The 16,708-nt window shown below is 39.4% G+C and overlaps 1 protein-coding gene across 2 annotated transcripts in view; it reads left to right on the top strand.

Annotated features, from left to right (window-relative positions):
• The window catches only part of VASH2 (vasohibin 2), a 45,062-nt gene extending 31,517 nt beyond the window's left edge, over positions 1–13,545 (top strand). For both annotated transcript variants that reach the window (XM_027871875.1, XM_027871874.1), the window contains 3 exons: positions 116–497; positions 2,143–2,258; positions 13,473–13,545. In XM_027871875.1, coding sequence (XP_027727676.1) covers positions 116–497; positions 2,143–2,258; positions 13,473–13,545 — 571 coding nt within the window. The remainder of the gene's footprint in view (positions 1–115; positions 498–2,142; positions 2,259–13,472) is intronic.
• Positions 13,546–16,708: the final 3,163 nt, after the last annotated feature.

Genomic DNA, 16,708 nt, shown 5'->3' with positions numbered 1-16,708 from the left:
GAGGTGTTGGCTTGCCTGGACGCAGAGATCTCTCAGCAACTCTTTGCCTCTCTGAGGGTTGATAGCTCTGATTTTTCAAGATCATCATCCTCTTCCTTAACCTGGACAACATAAGATACCTAACAAATGGGCAGCCTTCCATTGAGCGATTCCCCATCAGCTTTAAAACCCAATTCTCAGGAAATTACTTCCATCATGTTGTACTGGGAATCTACTGCAATGGCCGCTACGGCTCACTGGGCATGAGCCGGAGGTCCGACCTAATGGACAAACCTCTGACTTTTCGGACTCTGAGTGACCTCATCTTTGACTTTGAAGACTCCTACAAGAAATATCTACACACAGTCAAGAAAGTCAAGATTGGGCTGTATGTCCCCCATGAGCCCCACAGCTTCCAGCCCATTGAGTGGAAGCAACTGGTTCTCAATGTCACAAAGATGATGAGGTCGGACCTAAGGAAAGAGCTGGAGAAATATGCCAGGGACTTGAGAATGAAGGTAGGTATGAGGGCAGGGGGCATGGTAGAAGAAAGTCAGCATGACTGGTAGAAGCAATTTATCTTAAGGAATAAAACTCAATTCTCCCGTTCTTTACCAAAAACAAATGTAATGAGGAGCTTGGAGCTTGCCCAGATTGTCTAATATGAGACACCCTGCTTTTCTGTGTTTCCCTACCACATGAGTGGGATTAACCTCTCTAGTCTTCCCTACCAGGCTGGCTGGTTGCAATATCCCACCTAGAATCCTGGTTCCAAGGTTGCAATGGCTCAAATTCCCAGGTCTGGTGGGATTTATTGCTGGCACCTGAAACTGAGGACAAAAAAAACTTCCTGGTTCACTTCACGGTGCCTGTGCTGTGGGTGAACTGTGCATGATCTTTACCCTCTGAAAGCAGGAAAAGTCCACAAAAGAAAAGAGATTGTTCTAGTCTGGCAGTTTTAAAGATGCATCCTGTTATGGCTACATAGCCAATCAAAGAAGGTTACTTCAACTCATGTGGTAGGGTAATGCCTCTACATTAGGCCTTGAAGCCACATGTGGCCCTTGAGGTCATCAAGTGAGGCCCTTTGTCTGAATCCAAACTTCACAGAACAAATCCCCTTACCTAAATGCCTCTGACTCTAACCCTAACCCTAAAAGGCTGCACTTGAGGACCTAGAGGGCTACAGGTTCCCCAACTCTGCTCCAAGATCTCATTACACAAAAACAAAACAAAACAAAAATCCCTCACAAAACCTTAGCCTTTGCTCTATGTCTTGCAATGGCCTTTGGCTTAACACAATTTACCTCTGACCTGATGTGACAAGATCAAACAAAAATAGAGTGCCATAGCTTCACAAAAGTTTGGAAATCACTGTGCTGAGTTCTGTTCAGACCACACACAAACAGTATTCGTGTTCTCTAGAAAATAGCATTCTAGAACAATGTGATGTTCCCATCATGTTTGTTTCAACTGTTCCTCATTGAGATTTTTATGAGAACTCTATGTCAGGAGCTGTGTTCAAAACCTTGCCCAGACATTTATTATTAGCTAGGTGACCCTGGGCAAGTCATTCAACCTACATGTGCTTCAGGCATCTCCCTAGGACTTAGCTACTAAGTAAATCATAGGCTGTAGAGGTGCTCCCATATCTAAACTTCCAAGAGCTGATTTCTATGTATTCACTGTATAAAAACTAGGCTCTAAGAGGGGAAGGAACAATGCCCATCAGAGATTTTGTTATGATTATTACTTGGGAAGCTGACCTCATCTCTGAGAGAAAATGGGGGAAATGTTCTTGATTATTTGGAACAATATTGCTTGTCAAGTACACCGTAAAAGTGACGACTCCTTCTGGAAGTGAAGGAGGAAGAACTCATCAGCTTTGGAAACCAAACTTCCAGGGCTTAAAGCCTCTGGTGTTCTTGAGCTAAGGGAAAAGAACAAATAGTGACATCTATGAAGTGATGCATCCTCTTCCTGATATCCTAAGCTAGGATGCTTCCATCCCCCTTTGGAAGCCATCTTTCCTCCCAGGCATAGTCTTGGAGGCAGTGACTGGTGCTATAGAAAAATATGCTGTAGGGGTGAGGAGGGATGTTCTTGGGGAGAGATGCTCTTGGGATCAATGATGGCAATAACTTTTTTTTTTCTGTCTCTTAGATCTTGAAACCCACAAGTGCCCACTCTCCTCCCCTGGAGAGAAGTCGTGGAAAGTCACTGTCTCCCCGGCGGAGACCATCAAGCCCTACCAGACGGCTTGGGAGGCGAGACAAATCGTGAGTAATGTTTTCCCTGGTCTCACCTATGATACTTTAATGCCTCAAAATCTGGTGCTTTCCTAGTCCACAGGGACAAGGCTAGCTACTTCTGGGACCTGACATTTGAATCAGATGGTGATATCCATAAGCAGAGATGAATGAAAGAGGAATGTATCTCTTTTAACTGACACAATATAGAGTGAACACTATTATCATTATACATGATCACACAAACATGAACCACAGTATAGTATGGACAACAGTCAGCTCTCAATCATCTACACAAATGGAGGAAAGATAACCTGCAAACCATTTCTGTTTGATTTGGGGAACTTAAGTCCAAGACCCATACCCAGACATTCACATATTCATCCCTGTCCTAATTTATCCCTTCTGATTTAGTCCTCTTTCAAGGAGGGGACAGAGGCCGGGGATCCCATACCCATTTTTGGTTCAAGGGGACCTAAATGGGTAGAGTTGAAGGGCTAAAGGGGTGTCCCAATATAGCTCATAAAACAGATGATATGAAAGATAAGTCAAATAAAATAATCAAAAATAACTAACAATAATACAACAGACATAATATTTTATACTTTTTTCATCTGTTATCTCATTTGATCCTCATAACAACCTTGGGAGGCCGTTGGGCAGGGTGAGTATTTTCCTTATTTTATAGATGAGAAAACTGACACAGAGAAATTTAGTGTCTTACTCATGATCATAAAACAAACCAGTGGAAGATCTGGGCTTGCAACCCAGACCTCTAATCTTACAGCTCAGTGCTTGGAAAATGTCTAAGGAGGTAATAGAAATTACTTCAGTCTCACCACAATGGTAGAGGTCCCAGTATTAACTCCAAGGAAGATACCCTTCTCGATAAAAGTAGCTGGTATCCACTGCTTAAAGTTAAAGAAATAAGGAAAAGGGATATCATTTTAGTAGGAGAAATGAGAAAGCAGGATAGTTTATTTATAAAATAAAGTTTATCCTTTTTAAACAAGAATTTTTGAGGAAATAGGACGATTTCAGTCCCCTTAGACAAGAAGTAAGATGGCCTCCTGAGCCAACCCCATCCTCTCCAACCATTACTAACCCTAACTATCTACTGTTTTGGGTCATCTGGGAAACTAAATCCAGGTGCACTTGGTAGCTGAACAAAGAGATAGTTAAATCTAGTGGTCTATGAACTGACTTAAACCAGTAGTCCTTTGCTTCCTGGAGAGATATCAAGCAGACAGGGTAGAGGGGTGAGAGACAGCATGGTGTAGTGGATGGAGAGCTGACCTTGGAGTCAAGAAAATCTAGGTTTAAGTCCCCTTTATTACATGCAAAGGCTGTGTGACCCTAGGTATGTCACCTAACTTCAAAGGAACTCCCCATGTTAATGAAATCGCAGATCTGGTCAGCAAAAAAAAAAAAAAAAAATCAAGGTAGAAAGAAAGGGAACTCTCAAAGCTTCCTTTGGGAAGGAGGGGAAAGGCATTTCAGCCTGTGTTAATAGCCAGGTTGACAGATTTAACGCAATCCACAGCCTCAGTCAGAAAGGTTAGACCAACTCAATGGGATCCCTAATATCTAGCAAAAACTTACTAGTCCTCAAACTCCTACCCTATTCATCCTTTCCTTCTTAATGGCTTTCAGAACAGGGTTCAGGGCCTAAGCATTTGAGCTACTACAGAAGGCTTATTCATAGATTGAGGAATATGGGGACTGACTCCAGGGACAAGTTCACTTAGCTGGAACTCAAAGGGACTTCACATTTAAAGGCAGAATTGATTAGACTTTAGGGTCTGACCAGGAGAACATAGCTTAGAATCTAACTCAAGGGTGGGAAACCTGCAACCTTGAAGCCACATGTGGCCCTCTAGGTCCTCAGGTTCAGCCTTCTGATTGAGTCCAAGTTTTACAGAACAAATCCTTTTATTAAGGGAATTTGTTCTGTGAAGTTTGGATTCAGTCAAAGGATTGCACTTCAGGACCTAGAGGGCCACATGTGGCCTCGAGGCCGAAGGTTCCCCATCCCTGGTCTAACTGGTCATCTCTACAGTAAAAACATACATGGTCTCATCTGATCCTCACAATCACCCTGGGAGGTAGGTAGGGCAAGCATATTATCCACCTCTGAAAGAAAAGGCAATTGAGGCTCAGAGACCCATTAAAGCTAATATACATCAGAGTCATGATTTGAAAGTAAGTTTTCTGACAGAAAGTCCAGTACTATTTCCATTTCCATTATGTCACAACTGCCTTTTAAATAAGGATTTTCTTATCTCATTTCACTTTACCTCAGTAAGTACTTATTGTCTGATATGCAAAAGGCACTAGGTTAGGTACTGGGTACCAAGATAGATACAACATTTCTCAGAGTGTTTACAATCTATTAGGGGATTAATAATCCTTGTAGAATATAATGGGGAGAATAGCTCTGGTCATATAGTCTAAAGAGAGACATACAATTAGGCCATTAGGTCTGGTAGAATTTGTATCTATTTATGGGGTAATGAGGAAATGAGGTCTTTTTGGAGGATAGAAGAGTCATAAGTCCAGATGATATCATAAGGTTTGACTATGGGACAGAAGTCATTAGGTCTAATTTAGGTGAGTAGGCTGAAGTGGGTATAGCAACAGGAAAAAAATCTCTAGTTTCTTTGGCATATTCCATGTTCTAAAGATGCTGATGAATAGAGTCCAAGTTTTCATTCTCCTTTTAGAGTCCAGAAAGTAAAATTTCTTGACACCAGTGTTAGAATCGTTAGCCCAGGCTCCATTCCCTAACTTCTAACTACTTTGTCCTGCAGCAAAAGTGGACCATGCCTAGGCCTACTGAAGACAGAAGTTAGCATGCCAGCATCATTGTGAGTGCAATTTTAACTTTTAGTTGCAGGAGAAACACCAGTTCCTCCTCCCTCCCACCCAAGTTCAAATTGGTTACCTGAAGAATGTTGGGTCCTAAGGACAAGAGGAAAGACAGAGAAAAGGCAGAAATATAAGGTACAAAGATGGGAAAGTAAGACCAGTAAAAAGACTTGATATTGCTTTCCATTCATTATCTGATTCTCAAAACAGGCAGATGCTAGAGGTATTATTATTCTCATTTTACAGGTGAAGAAACTGAGGCTTGGAGGGATTAAATACTTTGCCTATGTAAATCCCAGAGGCAAGATTCCAACCGGGCTTTTCCTGATTCTAAATCCAATGTTCTTCCCATTATACTGTACATCCTTTCACAGAAACTCCTCCCAATAATTGAAGATGACGGGGAATTTTCCCATCCAAAAGTTTGCTGATCTTGGCCACAGTTGGATAATCAAAATGATGCTTAGCCCCACTCCATACTGGGAGAGGAAGCTTTTGGTGAATGTGAAGCAGGTCAAAGCAGAGTCAATGCTATAAGAGCCCATAATCTCACCTTTTACCTGTCACTGAAGGAATTTAGAAATCAAATGCCTTGCCTAGTTTAGTTTTCAATTTAAGTAAACAAACATTAGTTTTGCACCTATTATGCAGCAAAGCATTGTACTAAGTTCTAGAGATACAAAGATACACCAACTGCTGGTGAGGTATCAGGGTACTTGGGCCTTAGACTTGGAGTCAGAGAATCTGGGGTCAATTCCCCAGCTCCGTTACCTACGGGAACCTGGGCAAGTCACTCTACCCCTTCGAGTCTTATTGGAAATAAAATGGAGGGGGATGGTCAACCTTGATGGCCTCTAGGATCCTTTCTGCTTGATGTCTGTTATAAATGACATTATGGCCCTGTCCCTACCCTCAAAGAGTATACATTTTCCTGGGTGGATACAATATATACTCAGATAAGTAGATACAAGGTAATTGAAAGAGGAAGACAGCATTAACAGTTTGGGGGAGGAGGGAGGATTAGGAAAGGCTTCATGGCCAAAGTTCACCGATAAGGGCATGAGGTCAATAGAAAAAACGGAACTAAAATGATTCTTTCCCCAATTGCGGCCAAACTTCAAGCGTGACCTGGGGCAAGTGGTTTAATCTCTCTGGGCTTCCATTTCCTCATCTGTAAAATGATTGGACTAGGTAACCTCTCAGGTCGATTATAGTTCTAAAATTGACCTCATGTTAAATCCTGACACCACTTTGGGTTTTAGGGTGGTGAAAAGAGGCGAGGGATGGACAAGGGAGAGAGATGAAAAGCAAGGGTGGCAGGAGTGGTTTGGAGAGGTGGGAGTCCAAATACATCCTCTGAGAGAAAGCAAGTGACTTCATCAACAGCTCCTCCGTCTCCAGCACTACCCCAGAGGGAGCTGTGATTAAAGCAGAGGACTTTCTTGTTCCTAACAGTATGTCCAGGGAAACAGTCATTTCTCAGATCCTCCATCAAGCAGTTTTCTCCAGGGATGGTTGCTTCTGATGAGACAAAATAATGTAACACCTTACATGCATTCTCTCATTTGATCTCCACAACCACCCTGTAAGGCAGGCAGGGTAGGTATTATTTGCCCTATTTTACTGATAAGGAAACTGAGGTTCAGAAGGTTTATGTGACTTGTGCAGCATTCAAGGTCTAATCAGTGACAAAGCCAGGACAAAAACTCGGGTCTTCTGACTCCTAGCTCAGTGTTAGCTCATACGACTTTCTGACCCAGCTTTACCCAGGGTTCAGAGCCCCATTAGGTTGTTCAGATCTGGAGGGGGTTGCGCACTTTTTTTCATTGGCTAATTATTTCAGCAATTCATAGGCCATTTATTAATTTTTAAATATCAGAACCTCTACTGAGAATTAAAAATGGCTGGCAAGCTTAAAACTTAAAACAGGCACCCCACTGGACACAGAGCTCATCTGCTACATACCCTGTCCCCCATAAGGGATGTAGATAATACAAGTGGCTCCAGGTCCTCATCCAGCTGAGGCTATTTCCAGCTCCAGATTCTTTGCCCTTTCCATAGTTGTCTGAGTGTTCATTCTGGAAAGCAGTATCAATGTCCCATTCTTGATACAGGAGGTCAGATGACTGGGAGGTTTGTTAGCAACTGCCAGGCTAGTATTAGCAGGTTGCAAGAGAGAAGCTAAGGTCACTCTCATCACATCTTCTGTCCCCTCCATTCTTTTCAGTTTTCCCTTCTTGCCTTCACCCCCTTGAAGTGTTTTTAACCTTTTTCTACACCAAACAGAAGGTTTTACCCTATAGCTCATAGGCTTACAGATTTAGAGCTGGAAGAAATCTCAGAGATTCATCTAGTCCAATCCCATCATTTCACAGTTTCTAAAGGAGGCAAAGAATAGTTACAGAAATACATATTTTTCCAAAGTGCCAAATGGTTCCTCTTTAGGATTATCCTTCTCGGCCACTGATGCCTTTGACATAGGTCTGAGTGTTAATTAGAGCTCCCCAGCCAGTTAGAGAATAGAGGGGAGGCTCTAGTCACCTCTGGCAAAAAAAAAAAAAAAAAAAAAAAGGCATGCTTTTTAGAATGAGCAAATGGGTATTTCTTTTAAGATGCTATGGGCAATTTATGGTAATTGTCACCAGAACTATGGAAATTTCTTCACTTCCTCTTTTCTTCCCAATTCCCTTTCTCCCTTATGGCTGTCAGTCACCCTTTCCTCCCCCTCCAGCCAAAATTTGATTAAAGACCTCAGAGGTTACTGAACTCTGAGCTAAGGTAAAGCCTCCAACCATAATAGGGCCCAAAGCTCTAATTCAGTAAGATGGGATAATAAAATTCATAGGTTCCACTATTAGCTCCAATTTTGACCCAATTATTGTAATAAGTATCTTCAGGCATTGACACTAGTGGGACTTATGGGGCTGTTGAAATTCTGCTTTGGCTTTAATCAGTGAGGTCAAGTGGGATGACCCTGCCTTTCATAGTCTGACCCTAGTGAAAGACCCTACATGGATGGGGCCCAAATTACCATTCTCTTTTGTGGGCCCATAGGTAGAAATGTCCGCAGACCAGGGTTTCTCTAGTTTAAGCTTAATTCCCTAATCTCTGGCTACTTTGTTGTGCAGCCAAACGGAAGGACCATGCGTACAGAAGACAGAAGTTAGCATACCGTCATCGTTGTAAGTGCAATGTTAATTCTCAGTGCGAGGGGAAACTTCTGCTCCTCTTCCTTGCTGTTTACCATTCCAAAAATCAAATCATGTACCTGAAGAATTAGATCAGAAGGAAGGGAAAATAGAAAGAAGGAAGAGAACCTTGGGAAGATAGGGAATTCTTTCCCAACAGTACTCAGAAAAAGCATTGTCCTGGCTCAGAATCTCTGCCAAGCTCTGGCTGGTTAAATGGTTGAGGGGTCAAGTGAGGATGGAGGGACAATGAGTATCAGAAGGGCCCAAAGGACTCACTACCATTCAGTACCATGCTATAAAGGTGGTTCACAGTAACAAGTTGAAGAGAGGAGTAAGCTGAACCCTGAGTCTGGCCATAAAAGTTGGTATGCAATCCGATAACTCTAATCAGAACTTGCCATCTGAACTACTGACAAGCTGAAGAGACAAAGATTGGGGAATATGACAGAGGCCAAACCTGGCCTGGCTAAAGCCTGTCTGTTTACATAGCAACTTCAGCTGTTGGCCTTAACAGCTGGTTAGCTGCCTATTGTGCCTGTAATCATAGGGGGTAAGGAATGTGAGGGAAGGAGGTTGCCTTTCAATGAGAGTGACTAATGTGAATGAAATCTCCCTCACCAGGCATCTGCCCCAGTTGAGGCAGCTCTTTGCACTGTCCCTCCCCCCAAAAGCATAAAACATTTTAAATTTAGAACTTAGCCATTGCCAATTTCCCATTGGACCCAACAAGAAAAGAGGGGCTAGGGTTGGGACCACAGTCTGGTTTTCTATTACTGATAATATCTTTGGTTTAATCTGTTCCCCTTGATGAACAGCAAGGGCTAAAAGGTTACCTGTGAGAAACTTACCTTATAGCTCTACAAAGGCCTCTCTCCCCAATTCCCTGAAAATAGAACCATAAAAATTTCCCCAGACTTTTCAGTAAAATGAATCATTCCAATTAGATAGCAACCAGAGGGTTAAAAAATTATCTCAGGCATAGTTGCAAAAAAGGAGGATTAATAGCGGTGGGAGGTAGGGATGAGGAAGCTAGAATTCTTATAGTTACCTCCTTACCCTAAAATTACTTCATCTTCACTTTATCAACTTGTCTCATCCCACCCCAACCTAGAAACAGGAAATGTGAATGTGATCAGAGGTATCCCTGATATAACTTCCTAGTTCTGAAGCTTCTTTGATGCTCAAAATCCTTATTTTTCTCCCAAGTCTCCTCAGTCTGAAGCTAGCCCAGAGTGTAATAATAATGATAACTTTACTAAGGTTTGCAAAGTGTTTTACTTATATTATTTCATTTGCCAGTGTGCTTTTTCTCTCTAGAAAAAATCATGATAGGATGGCATACCTAAGAACACCTGTTCAGTCCCCACTCGTATCCTAGGACAAACTGTATCTGTATCTGATGTTTCAGAATCAAAGAATTTTAGGGCTGGAATAGTCCAATCCATTGTAATGGTAGCAGTAGGTTTAAGCTAGATGAGGAACTGGCCAAGGAGAGGCCAGATCACAGTGATATTTTATCCTAGTTCACCCTAGGGTGATTGCCTTTGTGATGTCTTCACCACAGCAGAAGGCAGGGCAGAGATTGTTCAACTTGTTTAGAAATGGTTGCCTTCTGTCTGCTCTCCTTTCAGCCAGCTACTTCTAGTACTACAAATACCCCAAAACTGTTCAGCTTATCATGCAGCAAGAGAAAAAATGAAGACTCCTTTGCCCTTGTCTCCAAATAAAATGAGTAAAAGGAAAATTAGTTTAAGAGGCAGTTTTCTCCTATTTCTCCCAGGAACATAAGACACAAGAAATCTCTGATTCCACTCCCCCCTTTCAGAGGGTGAGGGTGGAGAAAGGGTTTGGGAAAAGGATATTCAGACAGATCCCTAAAAATACTCTGGATCTAATGAAAGGTTCTTGGCTAAGTACAACCCCAGTTAAAATCATCATCTCAACACTTGTGATTCTTAAAAATAAATCTATTTGTAATCTTTCTAATTATATTTAAGGGAGGAACTAGAGGAAACCTTCATGCATAATAGTTTACTCTCAGGTTTAGCCTAGCAAAATTAGATGGCAAGAATTGAAGAGCAACTTGTCTCAATTTGGACAGAGCCTCACCTGCAGTGGCAATCTGTCATAACACAACTTCCCCCCCTCATCAAGGAAACTATAGGTGCTATAGCTAGGAAAGAAAAATATTTCATTACCAATGAATTTTGTGATTAATCATCACTAATATCACTTTAACTTCCCCCACAGAGACAGCATTAGAAGTAGTCAAATATAAGCCATACTGCTACAATTAGCCAGGCAGTAACTATCCTTTGTGGGCAGTCATCATAATACAAACCCTGGGAAGGATCAAGAGGAAAGGGACCACAACTGCCCTGGGGGAGCTCCCAGTGTAATGGGAGGTAGAACCAGCATCCGACTTATCTGGAAGCCCTGGGGCACTGCTACTTTTCTGTTGTAACTTGAGGGGTGCCAAAAGACTTCCCTGCCAAGCAAAATAACTGAGCCTCCTATATTATTTCTTATGCTTGAAATTTTATCAATAGATTTCATTTCTTTGACTCAAAGAAAGTTACCTATGAGACAGCTACACAGCTACATAAAACCATATCAATTTACATTGAATTGTAAAATGACTCTCAGACCATTTCTTGACAACTAGTTTTCCTTAGGCTGGGGAGAGAGGAGCTTAGGAGTATTGGGTGGCAAAAAAAACCTCCATTAACAAAGGCTTGAGATAGGTTAGACAGTGGAGGCTGAGATTCCAAACAGGGATTCTATGTACTTTACGATTGTGCCTAGGGCCAGCACTGAGCAGAGGACACTTGGAAAATTATTTTCAGAACTGTTTAGGTGTCTTCACATTACTTATAGGATTTAATAGACAAACTATAGGTAGAGTTTGACAGAGACTGGTCAAAGGAAAGTTAGCACATTCCAGGCAGCTGGTGATGCACTGGATAGAGTGCTGGGCCCTGGAGTTAGTAAGATCCAAGTTCAAATCTGGCCTCAGACACTGTCTACCTATGTGGTCCTGTGCAAATCACTTAACTTCTGTTTGCCTCAGTTTCAACCTTAAAATGGGGATAAAATAGCACCTACCCCTCAGGATTGTTGTGAGGATCAAATGAGATATTTATAAAAAGTGCTTAGCATACATACAGTGCCTGGCACATAGTAGGTGCCATAAAAATGAATATGCCTTTCCCACTGTATGTGAAAGTTCAACAGGAGAAGTGAACAAATCGATAGGCCTATAAGGAATCTTATGCTGAATCACAAAGAAAACCAAGCATGTGTTTATAAATGAGATGAAGAGACATCATAGCTCCTGTATAGTTTAAGGTCACAAGTTGCCTTATTAAGGAAAAGCATTAAGGACAGTAATCTCAATGTAATACTCAGACCCCCAAATCTGAGTAATTTAAAAGACAGTCAATTGTCCTTACTGGAGTAAATTATAAAGGACTTGCCAAAAATGTGTTTATTTTTGTATTGACACTAATTCACAATGTTAATGAACAGCTTTGAAATATGGTCAGCTGTCATCTAAGTTAATGGAAGGGAGCTGGAGGTTTAGATAATTCAAAACATTAATACAAAGGCCATTTATATCTGATTAAGAAATAAATACATTACAGGTGTACCTTGGTTAATACTAGCAGATCTCTGCTGCTGGAGAAAAAAATTGGAAGCTGATGTCCTATTATTGGCATGTCCCTAGGCCACTTTTTTTTTTTTAACGTGAAGTGTAATAGACATCTGTGACTCTCACAAGGCACATTACAATTTATCAAGCATTTTCATATTCAATCTCATTTGATTTTTTCAACAACCTCGTGAGGTAGGGTGGTTAATAACAAACACATGAAGCTGATACTATGTAACATGTCAATAAATAAAGGTTATTGTAACAAAATGGAAAAGTAGACAGGATGTGGCTAAGTTAGGAATATTTTCCAAGGGAGTGAATTTTTTAGTTATTTTGAAGGATAAGGAGAACACAAATTGTTGACAAGTTATCCTACCTCTTCCTTCCCCAATCTTTCAGTGGACAGGTAAGATTTTACTTCTACAAGTCCAAAGACTGTCAGCTATTACCTTTGGATCAGGCAGTGATGAGGCCTGACTGCTTACCTATTTCTAGTTCCATCAATGTGAAATTGCATCACACGTGTTAATACCAGAGAAAACCATTCACTGTAAGAAAGAATACCTTAAAAGGTATTAATCAAGAAACTTTAACAGTATCACACTTTCATTTTGGGCTTCCTTTAGCACTTGTGAAAAAAACACAAGGTTCATGTACAACTGGAAAATTTCTTTTCATCCTCCCAGGAAAAATACAGAATCCACCGAAATAGAATCAATTAACAAAATTCATGGAAAATTTTGTATTAGGCCTTGAAGTCTTTTACCAAAGAATTAGAAAGTGAGTGAAAGGGGCCTCAGTATCTTTTAGTTGGACAATGGTAGGAATGCTGAGGTTTGGTCTAAATAGCAGGAAGGGATTAATCTTTTTAGGAAGGAGAGGTGGTAGATCATCAAATAAATATTCTTCCAATCTCATGTGCTTTCTCAATGCACATTCTGCTCAGTATATGAGCATTAGAGAGGAGCACAATGAAAATTGTATTTCTTTTTAAATTTCTCTATTGGTCCATTCTTACTTATGAGTTTATGTTGCAGTGGGGGTAATGAGCACATGATTTTTCAAACAGTAGGTAAGCTCATAGTACCATATTTTCCCCTCATGGTTTCATATAAAGCGTTCACTTTGGTTTTGTTTGTAAATGTAGAAAATTAACCTTGCCTCAATGATAAAAACATCTGATACATATACAGCCCTTTTCTTTCTCTTTTTGTTGTTCCCCTAAACCACATCAGGAATATCAGAAAGTCATGTTCATTTTCCCAAGGAAAATTTGGCTCTTTCTGTAATTTTCACAAAAATCTATTTTATTATTAAGGGTTTTACAAGGCGTTGAGCCAGAGCTATGCTTTAGCTAGTATGACAAGTCTTAGGAGAAGTAGGATAATCAACTTTGAAAATTGTAACTTGACACTGAAAGTATGTCCCCCAAATACAAAGCACTGTAGATAAGAGCCTGAGGGCCTCAAGAACAAAGCCCTGTTCAAAGATGCTGACTACCTTTCTCCCCCTTCCTTCTTTTATTCTCAGGCCTGCACTCCCAAATAAGAAGGTGGCAGACCTCAGTACTCTGAATGAAGTAGGCTATCAGATTCGAATTTAACTAAGCCATAATGGCCAGCGGTGCTTCTGTCTGCACTTTACCCAGCACATGGCATCTTCAGGAGGATTTGCAACTCTTTATCAAGATTCTGTGAATTTTATTTTTAAGGAGTCGCCTAGAAATAGTATAAGTGGGTGATGATATATACTTTAAAAAAAAAACTTATCAAGTGGCAACCATGAAAAGACAAAAAAAAAAATTATGATTATAATAAGCCCTACCTGGGGCTGAACTATCTCCTTTACTCCAAAACAAGAGGACAACTACTTCAATGGTGGATCCATATAATTTATCTCTCTTTTCTTTAACTGGCGCTGAATGCTGTGCTACATTGGTAATGTTAGACACAAGTTTATGAAGTCTCTTCTCCCTTTTTTGGTGTTTGGACAGTACTAGCACACACAGAAGGGTTAACTCATGATCAGTATTAGCAATATTCAGCAATAACTGAAGCAGAGGTGGGTGTGGTTTTTAAAAGCATTTATATTACCTCAATACCTGACAGATATGCAAACTTGATGGTATTTAAATTTTTCTGGTTATTGATTTGTATTGTTTCCCTAACATTTATATAGTAGGGATTTCCTTGTATTCAGACGCTCTCATCATGCATGCCTATATTGAAATTTAAAGTATTATTATATGCACGTATTTTCTTCAAAAGCAATGGAACTCTACTAGCATCACTGGAAACCATCTCCAGGACTATCCTGTCTCTCTTCCTTAAAGGCATTCCGTGACAGATGGGTTAAAAAAAAACAAAAAACACTGTTCTATTTTCTGTCACTAACGTTATAGATTCCAGCAAAAAGCCCATGTGTCTGGGAGCTCTTTGAGGTAGAGTTGGTGCTGTTAGGATTGTCTCTGACAGTGGCATATATTCTTAGCAGGCCAAGGCCAAAAATGAATTAATGGGTTTGAGCACCATTTGACCTCTCTTTTCATGTTTTATCTAATTTGGATACTGAGCCAGGCCTTGTCTCCAAAGGATTTACTGCTGTTAAATGCACAGATTTTTCCTGATGTCTTATATTAAGACCAGACATGACAATGTGATCTTTTGTCACCCTTGCTCATAAATACCATTCCATCTATTTACTCAAAGTAGAATGAATTTAGGAATATAATTAAAAAATCCTTTGAGGATAAAAATGAAGAATATTTGCTAAGCATTTATGTTCCAGTACAGCAAAACACCTGATAGTGCTACATTTATCCATTAAATTCAGCACTATCCACTAACTTCTGGCCTTAAGATCAGGATTACCATGTAACTTCTGGCTACAGAGTATAGTTTTTGAAGCACACTGACTTACAGAGTATTTCTAAGTAATTTGTTATAACTTACATACAATACTAGTAGGTCAAAGCTAAAAATGGATTTTGCTGTTGTAAAAGGTAGAAGACAAAACTTATTTTTTAGTAAAAGGCTTTTTTCCCCTCCTGCTTTCTTTCATTTGGCCAGAAGAGTAAGAAAGTAGGTAAAATGAGAACCTGTCTATCCTTTATCAACATAAACTTTGATTATGACTTGGAGAATGCCATAGAAATTAATATATTCCTTATATTCATTAACGTACAAATAAGATTACTTTAAATAAATTGGAATTAATGGCAATTATTGACTAGGAAGGCTAAATCACATGGCATGAGATAATTATAAAACTTACCATTATTAAAAAGCACTAGAGCCAGCAAAATAAAACCACACATTCTTCTAAATTACCTATTAGGTCAAAGATCTTAAAATGTTACTCTTCTATACCTTTTAAAAGACAAGTTTATGGCCCCAATGGCCCTTGAAATTCAGATGATAGTCATCAGTAACTACATCATAAACAATGCTGTAGAACTGGCACCTCATATTTGCACAACTGTTTTTGTATATTCATCAATATCATTTGAAGGTTTGTAGGATGGTGAGTATATGCTTTTTAATAAGTTGCAAGCCATTCTTCTTGAGTTTATAATGAGATTTATTAACATTGTTAAAGCGTCAACTCATCTTAAGAGGGGTATGAAGCAATTCCAAATTGTGGCACAGCCTATCATTTGTGATAGAAGGGAAAAAAACAAACAAGAATGTATTCTGATTCTAATGTACTGATATGAAATCCTTAAAACTGCCAACTTGTTTAATTAGTCAATTGATAAATTATGTCCTCCACATTCATTCCTTACTTTGGAGATCCACTCCCCCAAAGTAAGGGCTAAGTAGTCATGTAAATGTGTAAGTAGTACATACATTTAAAATATTCTTTAATCAGCAGCGTATCTTAAATCAATATATCACTGTGATTTTCTATTGTATTCTGCTCTTTTCTAAAAGAGGCAATTCAGAAATAGGTTGGATTGAACTTACATGTTTTCCTTTTATGAGTTATGGAATGAGGCTTGAACAAAGCACAAGTCTCAATAGCTTAAACCACCAAACCTGTATGTACTGATATTCCAAGATCAAAGATGAAATTAATTTACATTTAGAAAACATTAAAATGGTAAGAAAAATCATGTTGTTTTACCTCAAATTGATCAAGTTTTATTTAATTGCCTACAGCCTAAGGTATGGCAAAATATCTTTCTCAAGGCTTTGTAATCTTATAAACAAAACAAATTATTAATCCAGAGAGAAATTTATCAAATCGTATCATGGAAATACATGTAAAGTTTCAACGTGTATCGGAAACCCTGACTTTAAGTATGGTTTGTGCTGTTTTGAGTGCACTTGATTTCAATAAGTGATATTTAGTATTTTCTATTCTAAAATTATGTGTACTTCACTTTTTCTAAGTCAATTATTTCTTAAAAAATGTTATTAATACTGGTAAATAAAGCTTTTAAAATTTAATTCAGTCTTCTTACACCTGATGTTTTATAAACTGTATAGCCATATGAAAACTTGTATTATTTTTTTTAAGTACAATCAGAATCTTGTTTATTCTCTTGGACTTTGTTCTGGCAAACACATTTTTTAATACTTAAGAAAAACTGTGATTGTTTCAGTGAATATTTTTCTAGGTATATGAAAACCTGTACAATGGTATTTTAGGGAATACCAGACAGGTGCATGTTTCAGGTTTTGCTTCTATTATCACTTGTATGTTTCTACACAGCATGGAACTTTAATAAAAATGTCTTGGAAGTTCAGGGGTTTAGTTCTTAT

This window comes from Vombatus ursinus, unplaced genomic scaffold, assembly GCF_900497805.2.
Source record: "Vombatus ursinus unplaced genomic scaffold, bare-nosed wombat genome assembly UNPS02014798.1, whole genome shotgun sequence".
In the NCBI taxonomy this organism is placed as follows: domain Eukaryota; kingdom Metazoa; phylum Chordata; class Mammalia; order Diprotodontia; family Vombatidae; genus Vombatus; species Vombatus ursinus.
This window is presented reverse-complemented; position numbering and strand designations above follow the sequence as displayed.